The following is a 12,515-nucleotide window of genomic DNA, read 5'->3' on the forward strand; positions in this document are numbered from 1 at the left end:
AAATCCCTGGTTGCCTGTCTGTAATTGTTTACTTTCTTTACTTACTTTTATTAGTTGATTGTTCTTCGTCATAACACATACTATAATCACAACCCTATTCCGGAAGCAAATGTATGCCCTCAGCGAGAAAACAGAAGAGATTGCCGAGTACATGACTTGAGATTGATAAGGTATGCTCATATAAGAGAAAATAATGAAATCGAGTATCAACATGCACATGAGAAATAAGGCCTTCACACTTCACCGAACTTATTATAATTACCAAGTTCCATAAACTCACTGTGTTTAGTTATGTTAGGAGAATACCTACATTCCCATGTCAAACAACACAAAAACACCTCACGTCAAAGCGTGGTTTCACCTTGAGTTATTTTAAAGGCTCGCCGATCTTTTCCCAGACGTCATCTTATTCTCCTTCTCTGATGCCATAGTACAATCTGATGAGGGTCGCTGCAGATTACTTCTCGGTTATGTTATTACTGTTTAAATCACCTGAAATCACTGCCGAGCCAAGGGAAACTCAAGGAAAATGATGAAAGATGACGCATTGGCCTCTCTTAGATACTTCACACTTCCTTTCATGATCTTGAGAAGCTTCTGACTAATGTACAATCCTAGACCTTCCCTTGACACGCCCTGGCTGTGGTTGAACATCTCTTGAATCAAAGCCTCAGGAATTCCTGGTGCTGAGTGGGCAATCCTGCCGACATAAACACCCAAATCATATTTAATATATTTTTTTTACAAACGGAAAAAACATAAACATATTTCCGTAATACCAATATACCATGCTGATGCATGCGCTTATGTCAATCTCATGTTGCCTAAAAAGAACGAAACTAAGGTGATGCCATCGGAGGTTTTGTACTATTTTATGCTTGCAACTAGAGGTGTCCCCAGATGGTAAATCCTATCAGTTGACTTTCGACATGGATGTATGGCATATCTGATACATAATTTTGCACCTTCTCCGTACAGACGGGCGTAACTACAAACAGACAACATAACTGAAAGATGGGATTAGTACCGGAATTCAAGATGGATGATGTGTATTCCAGCCCCTATACGTTCCTTCCTTGGAATGACTCTGAAATAAATCGACGCGTCTCTTGACAATGGAGTGAACATGATTGCATTTGTGAAGAAGTTAGATAGGATTTGCTGAAGTCTCAAGTTGTCACCATACAAACACATGGAGAATATTTCTTCAGGTAGATCACGGATTAGCTGCACCTGTCGCTCCCGACAAAGAGGCTCCCCTTGAATTATAACTGCCTCCAGGGAATCTCCGAGATTGAATTCGATGATGTTCATCTCCAAATAGCTGCAACGGAGTCGAGCCATATTAGAAATCATAAGCCCAAGTTTTGAGACAACTAGCATGCATATAACCACAACTTTTATGGAAAGGTAACATAGAAATCATCGGGATGAATAAAATCTAAGGTTATTGCACACTCATTTTTATTGCAAATATAAACCGCTTGTCAGGTATGGGTTCTCCATGGTGTTTGTTTTTTTGTTGTCTAAATCTGACTCGCTTGAGTTCTAGGTTGTCTGAATCTGATGCCCGAGTCTGAGTTATCAGAATTAGAATCGTCTTAGTTTGACTGTCTGAATCTGACTCTTCCAAGTCTAACTTGTCTGAATCTGAGTCGGTTCAGTCTGACTTGTTTGAATCGGAGTTGTCTCAGTCTGACTTGTCTGTATCTGAGTTGCCTCAGTCAGACTTGCTTTTATCATGGGCATGATGGTCATTAGAGATCATTTTAGCAAGCTCTTTGTTGAAACTTATTATATGTCTGACGCAAATGGACCAAAAATCAACCGCATACAGCCACTCAGACGAGTCAGACACACAAATCAGGTAATAAGCAAATGTTTTGAAATCTGACTCGAATTAATTCAGACACGGGGTCAGATTCAGATCTGAAGTTGGAAAAAGACACAACCTAAGCCACTGCAACCACAACAGTAGGCTTCTTTGTTTTTGCTATTACATTTATCGTGAAGCATAAAACACTTGTACCCCTTACTATAAACTAAAGTACATAAAAAGAAAATCTGAGGGAGAAGCAGTTTGTCTGATCTCCCAATTTGTCGTGTTTGAACTGTTAGAGTCATTGATATGTTGATATCTACAATGAAAGAAGCGAGATATGATACACGATGGATGAGTAGTACATAACATGATTTTGAGTTAAGAAATACATGGACCAATAACTTGTTTCCACAAAATAATGGCAAATTTTTAAACGCTACAAGGTTTTGAGACCTACGCCTTCCAAATGACGACATAATCCTAAATGTAGCATGAAGTTCAACCAAAAATATGAGTTTCTAAACAATACTAGAGCAATAAATTAGTTTCAATCATACCAAAAGATTATCTAGCAAGAACTATAAGAACACATATCGAATAAAAGTATGTAAGCAAGTAGTCTCGTAAGTAGTTTGTACCTTTCCTCGATGCTCTCTAAATCAACATCATCCAATATCCTAACCAATTGTTCCTGACACAGAGTGCTCTTTCTCAAAAGTTGATTCTGCTCTTCTGTCAATTCGGAAGTTTCCATCAAACTGCGGGTAAACATGATTCCATGAAGTGGGCTTCTGATTTCCTGTCGAACATAAGCCAATTCCCTAAGACTGTTCATTGAAGCGTATTCTGCCATATTCTGAAGCTGCAAAGCATGTTGAAGTTCTGTATTCGCCACGTGCAAAAAGCAAAGAACCCCGGTGATCTTATCATCTGCATTCATCCTCTTACTTGCAGATAGTAATGAATTCACATACTTACCCTTACTATCAAAAAACCCAAACAACAATTTGTCGCCATCTTGGCCTGAAATTACGGCATTCAGTAATATCCTGAGTTTGGTTATCGTGTCTTGGTCTTTTACCCGACAACCGACATTTTGAAGACCAAATACCTCCCCTACAAGTATTTTACCAATGGCTTTTTCTCTAGTCAAACCGGTTAGTTTTTGTATGGAATTGTTCCACTCGGAACAATATCCTGATTCATCTATTATGAATATTGGAGGGATAAGTGTAGAAGGGTTCTGTACTATAGTGGCATAATCGCTACGCATACGAGTATATTTATCCATTATCATCTTCTGGCCAGTTACATCTTGTCCAACAAAGCAGATGCCTACAATGTGTTCCTTCATATCCCTACTACAACATGCATTCACTACCAAAATTACAGGACCATTTTTTTCCTGATCTCCAAATGTTTTGAGTTTGATTTGGATGTTTCGCTCTTCCTTGCCTGTCATATAAAAAACAATACGATTTGAGCAGATACAGTGTTAAAATGACGAGAAATCGCACCATCTTTGTGCTAAATTCAACTGGACAAACCTCAAACTAATCCATAGTTCCACCACGAGCCAAGCCAACACCAAAACAGAACTTGGGTACATAACCACCAAATAGTGTTCAAAATAGAACTTGGGTACATTAGAAATTGTTTTGGTCTTGAGTCTTTATAAAAGAGCTTTGATAACATTAATGAAGTTAAAGGCAAAGGGTGAAGTGAACTTTCACCTTGTAAAGACAAGTTGAGCATGTTCATGACAACTTCAGCAGAATCGTTCTCAACCAGATGACTTAATGGCTTTCCAATTGCTTGCTGCACACAAAGTCCAGTTAACTCTTCTGCTTTGGTGTTCCACCCATTTATGTTACCAAAAGTATCAACAGCCAAAATGGGGACTGAGGCGGTCTCAATAAGGCGAACCATCTCATTTGTGACAGTACAAAGTTCATCCATACCTTGGACCCTTTCATCAACCACTGGTGCAGTCACAATTGCCCTAACATCATTCTCAATCTCATTTTGCAGTGATTCTCGCAAAATCAACTGTAGCGAGTGAATAGCGTCCATTTCAACATCCTCCCATGGTAGACTCCGCCACTTAACCACCTCCAAGAAGGCGTTAAACGAAGATCGAGGATTCATCTTTCTTGTATCATCTTTATCCATAGGGTCATGCTTTGCACCACCCCACTTGAATTCTTTAGCAGTTTGGGATCGGAACCAAAAGAGGAAGTCCTTTGAAGTGATATGGATGGCGGCCATTCCACAAACTTCTTCGGCTAGAGCCGAAGAACATGGGTAGCCAGCTTCCATTAAACTATCTGTACTTAAACCTGTAGTTCCATTATGGAACTCAAGAAGCCATCTGGCAATATCTCTTATTTGTGCTTCTGTTGGAGTTATCCCAAGTAACCAAAATTTGTTCTTGTAAAATAGTGCTGCACCATCACACTTAACAAGGTCCATTATGTTAGGTGATTGAGTAACAATTCCTACAGGAGCATCCCTAAGGAGCATATCACAAAGAAGAGTTTGTGTTCGCAAGATATGCTTCTCCCTCAATTGAACTGCCAACTCTACTTCCTTATTAAGTTGTATACTGAAGACTTGAACCAAGAACTCGCAAGCATATCTTAACGGAAACGGAACAAACCTCGGACTTGTGTGGTGGCAAACTACCAACCCCCACAGCTTTCTTCCTTTTGCCTTCTCGGTATCCATTTCATCATCGTCGCCATCATCATTGATAGTGACAGACATCACAAGAGATGCAATAGAACCCATATTTTCCATATATTGTACGTGACATCCATGAGGAGCTCTAAGCGTAGACGCACAGAGACTCACTGGCTGAGTTGATTTATTGTCCTCGACTACTTTAACAGGAGGAGCAGAACAGTCACAAATCATCCTAACCTTGTTTTTCAGGAAAAGGAATCTTGAAGCTTGTGGTATATCGGTAGCTGGGTAGTGCAAACCAAGATAAGGTTCCAAATCTGAGTTCTTGCACTCAGAAACTACTTCCCCATGTTCATCTTCGTGAAATTTATATACCATAACTCTATCATAACCTGTCAGATCACTAACTTCCCGAGCCAATACATCACACAAAAGCGAGACATTTCCACTGGGCAAAGATTGTAACCTAGAGATGGATTTGGATGCAAGCTTATAAGATTTTAATGCCCCAGCTGCATTTACTGGCACATCAGCAGGATTCACGGGCTCTAAATCTATAACAAAGCCAACACTAGTCCGATGCATAATAGCATAAAAGGGCTTACCTGAACTTTTACAGTGTACTAGTATTGGATTTAGGAGATTCACATCAGCGAAATTAGTGGCCTTCTGCAGGGCTGCTGCACTCGAAGATCGGAAAAGTGTTTTACAATCAGTTCCAATTGTGAGAGCTTCTTTCTGTTCGATATTTGGAACGGCATGTGGAGTTAAGTCTAACATCTCAGGAGCATTCTCACTATAGGCAAGAATAGTGAGATTTTGTTCTTCCACAACAATTAGACAACCAAATGGTTGGATGAGCTTGCTTCTCTGCATCTTTTGGAGGTAAGCCGATACAGTGGAAGATGGAATATTGCTATCACCACTTGATATATTTAAGTCAATCGACGATGAATAATTGAAGAGTCTTTCTGACTCTTCATAATCTGTATGTAGTTTTGCATCTGCACTCGTCTGAGCAACGACACGGGCAGTATGTCTTGATTGAGCAGAGCCACTCCTTGAACTAGTAGGTCTATTAGATCTAGAAGACATCTTTCATTCCTTTTCCAGAACTTCTACCTAATAATTTCCTGATGATACATAATAATAAATCCAAATACAAACTTCAACCTAAAACAACAATTCTTCTTATCTAATATAGAATTCAACCTAAAATAGAATATTAAAACAACCCAAACAAAAACAATAACCTGAAAAGGGGGAAACTTGAGTTTCTCATATAAAATTGAAGTATCTCTCTTAAGAATTGAACAGTATAAACCAAAATTATCAACTCATCATGAACATAAAGAATCCCACTGGACCAAGGGAATCATAAAAGCAAAACCCACCATTTTTATTATACAAAAAAGATGATCATTTTGAGAGAATAACTCATAGAAAGCTTAGAAAAGGAGATACCAGCTTTCCATGAATGGATTATCTATGAGACCCCAAAAAGGAAGTGAAAAACAAAGTTAGATAGAGACTTGGATTCTCCTATTGACTTATCTGAAGTGGGTAATCTTCCTTTTCACTTAAAACCCAAAATTGAAGTTAATAACTAGTGGTGATTAATCCAGGAAGAAAAGGGTAATAATTGAATAAACTTACCTTGATTTTGCAGTAATTTTCAACGACTTAATACTTCCATTTCTTCCTTTAACAAAAGAAAAAAAAGGAGATACTTCAATTACTTGGGATAACTCAAAATCCGTAAAAATAAAAACAGAGAGAAGGAAGAGTGAATCAGTAAGCAAGAGAGACGGTGGAGTCTGGACCATTTTAGTTTCCTATGAGCACGTGAACTCTGAGTCGCCAGTCAATTATGTTTCTACTTTCAATTATACGTAGGTAGAGTCAATACTTACTTGGGTAAGTGGTTGATACTTGATAGTTTTAATAAAAATTTTGATTTCTTAAAGTCGAGGTTACGAGAGGAAGTGCAATCAATGGTTGTTGAATTTGTTAGAATTTTTGGGCTTATAATCCAAAAAACGGGCCCTAATAGGACTTTTAGTCCTCTCTAATCCTATAAAGGGTTTCAAAACCAAAAAAATAATACAAATGGATATCTAGTCCATTTGGTGTCATCTAGAGAGAAAACACAAATCCCTAGAATACCAAATAATTTATAATACCTAAACTAACCTTCCATATATATAAAATCTAATTTAAGCTCAAATCAACCAATATTCGTTTTCCTATTTTATCTCCCCGTTTCTCTCTCCAATTACCGACTCTAAAGGAAGAAAGAAATCTTTATCTTCCTTAAATTTGTAACTGAAACCTTCTCTTCCTATCTTTCTCTCTCTCTCTCTCTCTCTCTACATCTTCATCTTCTGAAACTATCCTCCATTAAAACAAAAAACTTTGTAACCGAATCCTTCTCGTCCTATCTTTCTCTCTCTCTCTCTACATCTTCATCTTCTGAAACTATCCTCCATTAAAACAGAAATCTGAGTTTCTAAGTTCAGGTAAAACTCAAACCAAATTTTATGTTTTCTGATTATGTTTCGATTGAAAATCTTCCATTAACTTGTTTCATTATCATTAGAGCTATTCAAAATCATCATCTTAATTGTTAATCAGGTAAACTATTTTCTTATTTGATGATTTGTTTCAGATCAAGAAAGTTATTATTGTCTTTCTCTCTCTAAAGTTTGTATTAATGATCACGATCTTCATGAGATTAATACTTCATTTCTAAATCTTACAAATCGAGTTTACTTATTGTTTTCAATCAATCGTCATATCAGTTATCAATAGATTTGGAGTTTATGCAAAGTATGATATTCAAATTTTCTCCAGATCTGATTTTTTTTCGTACAGATTGATGAAACGTGATTCTGTCACACGGTTACCCGTAACAGAATTAACATTATATATACTTTAGAATAAATTACTATAATGTAACGTAAATTATATAAACTTTTCCCTGCGATATATATCAAATTGAGAACATGATATATGTTCTGGTTCTGCAAATTTTTCACGAATAACATTAACATTATATTATTTTGTGTAAATCATACGTAATTTATGGAACATTATGTATGATTTAATATCAAAACAGTTCTCGTTTCATTATTATAACATCTTTGATTTACATATGTAAATCCTGTGTACTTTTTTGTAAAGTACATGTAATTTATTCAAATGTTCATATAATTTACTGCAAATAATATACTTGTATATATAATTTATTTGAATTAATCTATCTCACTTTGTTATCACAGATGGAGTTCCAGGCAGAATCATCAAATCAAAATAAGAAAATCAAACTAAAATCAGATGGTTGGGATAAGATATTTACAGAACTAGGACAGTTATTTCCTAGGGGTGCAAAAGCTTTTCGATATGCTCTTAGGCAATATAGCATCAACACCGGGCATGATTTCAAATTCATAAAGAATGATTCTAAGCGTGTTACTGCTGTGTGTCCTGTTGAAGATTGCAAATGGATAGTGCATGGATGGGCACCATTGAAATGCGATTCCATGTTCATATTGAAAGACATGGAAAGGAAACATGATTTCATTATTTGTGATAAATGTCTCATTATTTTTCATAAAGTTTGCATAATTTATTGTAAATTATACATAATATCGTATTTATAGTTTAGGTATATAACGTTTAAAATTATACTTTATCATTAGTATATCAGAATTTGTTGTACATCATTAAATCCCATTGTAAAACATACTTATTGTATATCAGTATACAATATAAATTCCTTCATATAAATGACCACTATCAGAAATTACAAGGTTTGATCAATTAAAAACTTTTAAATTTTTGCTGTTATCATTGGTTATTTATCAAAAATTACCAAATCCTGTGGTAAATCACGGATACTTGTGAATAAATTATACATACTTTACGGTAGTTTAAGTTATACCAGACAGAAATTGACATAATTTATCAAACAGATCTCTAAAAATTGATTTATGACGAAGCTTTGAACAACTATGTCACAACAGAAAAAACCATAAAAATCAACCCAAAATCTCACCATAACGTTGAAACAATCTTCTTTATGATGAAAAATAACCATGCAAAAAAAACTTGTGAAGAAATTATACATACTTTACAGTAGTTTTGGTTAGGATTTTTGTTTCTGATTGATTCGGATAATAGGAAAGAGAAAATTGATTTGGTTTCTAAATCTGTAAAGAAGAGAGAGAAAATTGATTTGGAAATATCCGTGGTGATGACGTTTCGTTTTGGTTAGGATTTTTGTTTCTGATTGATTCGGATAATAGGAAAGAGAAAATTTGTTTTCCAAATCTGTTTAGAGGAGAGAGAAATTATGATTTGTTTCTATCCATTTTTTTTTCCTAATAAATCTCCATATTTTTTGCTAATAAATCTCCACAATTTTTGCTAATAAATCTCCACGTCAAATTTGATCGTGGGACATAGACGGTAATGTGTTTAGAAAGTGAGGGTTTTTATGTCCATAATGTAAAAGGACTAAATATCCATATTTTGAGAAGATTGGATCATAAACCTTTTTTGAACATTATTTTGGTCTATATACCCACCGACCCAATTTGTTATTAGAGGTATAAATAATGTACTAAATAATTTGTTGGGTTTTTAGCTTCTTTCGTTATTAGGTTAACTTAAGTGGTTATCGTGTTTATCACATCTTCATGATGTATCAATGCCTTGTAACGACGAACGTCGATCATGGTCGGTTTCTCAAAAAAAAAACATTATACGTAAGTAGTCGGTTCTTGGTTAACGCCGGTAAATTGCATTTTATTCTGATTTGCACCAAAAAAAAAAATGAAGACGATTAGTCAATTTTTTTTATCTAGAATAAGAAAAAACATAATAAAAACTAAATAGTTTGTCATATGGTGTATGAAAAGTCTAAGGGGAAAGAAATAAGGATAAAAACTCAGGTTGTATGAAAGATAAGAGGAGTAGTTATTTTGGGGTATCTTAACAAAAAAAAAAAAAAGTTATTTTGGGGTATGTAACTGATTATTGACACTTATGTCTTTTTGTTTTTAGTCGATTTACATGTAGAAGATTTTTTATTAACCGTTGGATGTAATCTTTATCAAATTCCTATTAATAAACGGACGGTTAGGCTTATCTTTCTATAACCTTGTTTTATTATAATAGATTCTCCAAAATTTTAGAAGTTATATTGTTCTCACTTGTAAGATCCAAATTCAAGTATATGTGTACGATATATTGTTCTAGCTTTTGACATTGACGAAGACACATAATTCGATCTACCATTAGATTATGCACTGACACCATAAATCAATCACATGTTGGATTTTGTCCTTACTTAGCATCGTCCCACCGCGGATTGAGGTTTTATTTCACACCTCGAAGCTTCGATATTAGGGAAAACCATCATCGCCTCATCAACACCGCTATGAACAATCGGTCACAAGAAGCCTATAAAAAGGTAATCAAATCGCCTTGAAGAAGGCATGAACCAAATCGACGAATAAGTCACACCTCCAAAAATTCGGGTTCACTCAATCTCAATATTTCAGCTGCAAGGGCAATCTGACTATTTTGAGCGTCAGAGAGGTTTCTCAGTTCCTTGCAGGTTTACCTCCCAGATCGAGATGAGCAAAGCTAGATTCAATGTAGTAGTCTCAATGCCTTGACTGATTCTAAGAAGATAAATTTTGACATCAACAGTGGTGGTGAGAAAAGGAAGAAGATAAGAGATTTGAAATGAACCCATTAAAGTACTTAACCAATAACAGACCCATTTTATGGGGCTTAATGTCAATTTATTTCATCTTATTTTGATATTCAATTAACACAGTAATAACACAACTCAGTCGGTTATCCAAGGGATAAGTCTGGTCGTCTATTTTTACTGGGAGTTTGATAAAGATTACATCCAACGGCTGATATTAAATCATCTTCATGTAAATCGAATCAAAATAGAAGGATAGTAATGTCAATACTTAATTTTTTAAAAATACTAAAATAGGATAGGGTATCCTAAAATAACTACTACCCCATGTATCTTATCTCTTTGCGATCATAGGGATATTACCGATTTACATCAGTCGGTTAATATCACTTTCCTTATTTCTCTCCACGTAATTTAGAGGACAACTAGTCACTCTATTTCTTCACCCTTAACATCTTTATTTTTTCTCAAATCTCTCTTCAATTGTTTTAATTTTATACTTCGGCATCATCTTTATTACTCATTCAGTATGTCATTTGTACATTTATTTGTTTTTTTAGATAATTGGGTGACTTTCTCTCCCTCCCTCTGCTGATTCAGGAATGGGAACTCTTATAATACCATAGATTTGAGAAGATTTTGTATATTGAGAGATGCTTACTTTCTCTCTTTTTCCATCTTCAAAAGTATATTTTTAAGAGTTTAAATTTAAGGGTTATTTCCCAAATAGCCCCTAACTTTGTGACCAGCTTCCTGCCTAGTCCCTAACTTTAGCAATAAATCCCGTATGATCACATTTTTCTGTTATCTTTAACTTTCCGTTACTCTCTCTCTCCTCCATCTCATTTTCTCTCTCTGCCACATCATTTCAGCATGCCATCGTCTTCACTGGTAGGGGTCGCCGGCCGGCCAAATTTCCGGCCGACGACCTTAAATTTTTTTTTCTCTCTCTAAATTTTTTTTCTTTCTTAATTCTCTCCTCTCTCTCTCTAAACTCCGGCGAAGGAAAACCCCCTTCGCCGGAGTTTAGAGAGAGAGAGGAGAGAATTAAAAAAAAACATTTTTGAGAGAGAGAGAAGTGAGAGAAAAAAAAACTGAAGGTCGCCGACCGGAAATTTGGTCGGCCGACGAACCCTATTGGTGAAGACGATGATGTGGCGTGCTAAAATGATGTGGCAGAGGGAGAAAATGAGATGGAGGAGAGAGAATAACGGAAAGTTAAAAATAACGGAAAAAGTGGCCATACGGGTATTATTGCCAATCTGTCGCGACTGCAGAATGCGACGGACACTTAGTTCTATTAACACAAAATCAATAAATAATCGAGTTTGTGACCTCTAAGTTTTCGGAGTAGATACAACCAACTAAGCAAGCAATTATTTGAAATTCAAAATTAGATTTACTTGCTAAGTCAATCGGATCAATTAAACAATGTGTGTGTGCCCCTAACAAAAGAGATGTTCCCCAAAGCATCCCCACCTTTCATGTCCACCATGGTAATCTATTGGGCGGTTTCGAGCTTCTTTTAAATGGGTTTTTTGGACCTGGATTTAGGTAGAAGCACTTACCCGTGTCCCGACTATTAGAATCTGATTTTAGGAGCCGAGTAATCCGGCTCGAACTCATTGTTCAAACGACCTTTTGTGGTTCGTGCGGTCTCCTTGGGGGCATGGGTTTGCAGACCATTTGGGAGCCCGGGCTGAGGGGCTCCCAGCCCCACCCGAGAGCCCAACCCCGGGGCTCCCGGGTTGGAGCACCCAACGTCTGGGCTGGGGCATGCACATTGGAGTTGCTCTAACCACGGGCATTTGAGATTTGACCAAACTTTCCAATAATTTCCCACAGAAACCTCCCATTAGTAAGTGGGAATCGGTTCGGACGGGCGGAAAATGGACACTAAGTCAACCAGTCCGGGCAGAACGGGCATAAGTCTTAAGTGTCCAGTCGGACATCCGGACAAAACGGGCGGGCATTTCGGATTTTTCTCTAACAAAGTGCCCGTCCGTGACCGTTTTGATAGTCGGGCAAACCGGGTATCGGTCGGTCTGGCACCGGTTACTAATGAACAAATAAAAAAAAATTATCCGAAATTAAAATTGTTTAGTAACTAAATACAACTTTCGAAACTCTCACTTTACAATTCCAAAAAGTACATGAATACAAAATTAAAAGATAATCATTGAGATTTTTCATGGATTATGATCGGTTCTATTCTTCTTCACATGGATTACGATCGGTGCATTGTGAGTTTTGCGGTGTATTGTGGGTTCAAGGGTTACTGATGAG

General features: G+C 36.4%; 1 protein-coding gene across 1 annotated transcript; it reads right to left on the reverse strand.

The window, feature by feature from the left end:
* Positions 1 to 218: 218 nt before the first annotated feature.
* On the reverse strand, positions 219 to 6,422 carry PHYC (phytochrome C). The gene is made up of 6 exons (XM_086638322.1): positions 6,331 to 6,422; positions 6,164 to 6,209; positions 3,556 to 5,640; positions 2,461 to 3,277; positions 1,028 to 1,324; positions 219 to 700 (listed from the first exon to the last, which is right to left on the reverse strand). The coding sequence occupies exons 3-6, from the start codon at positions 5,600 to 5,602 to the stop codon at positions 499 to 501; spliced, it is 3,363 nt and encodes a 1,120-aa protein (XP_086494448.1). The 5' UTR covers positions 5,603 to 5,640; positions 6,164 to 6,209; positions 6,331 to 6,422; the 3' UTR covers positions 219 to 498.
* Between the last annotated feature and the right edge of the window lie 6,093 nt (positions 6,423 to 12,515).

This window comes from Eschscholzia californica, unplaced genomic scaffold (assembly GCF_041429995.1).
Source record: "Eschscholzia californica isolate CP2 unplaced genomic scaffold, dmEscCali1.0.p SCAF_4, whole genome shotgun sequence".
Taxonomy (NCBI): Eukaryota; Viridiplantae; Streptophyta; class Magnoliopsida; order Ranunculales; family Papaveraceae; genus Eschscholzia; species Eschscholzia californica.

Bases quoted from the DNA above. Each gene is read 5' to 3' on its own strand.
- PHYC (XM_086638322.1), bottom strand. From the start codon at position 5,602: ATGTCTTCTAGATCTAATAGACCTACTAGTTCAAGGAGTGGCTCTGCT. The intron at 1,325-2,460 runs GTACAAACTACT...ACTCCGTTGCAG, and splicing joins TTAGAGAGCATCGAGGAAAG to CTATTTGGAGATGAACATCA. The intron at 701-1,027 runs GTACTAATCCCA...TTATGTCGGCAG, and splicing joins ATCATCCATCTTGAATTCCG to GATTGCCCACTCAGCACCAG.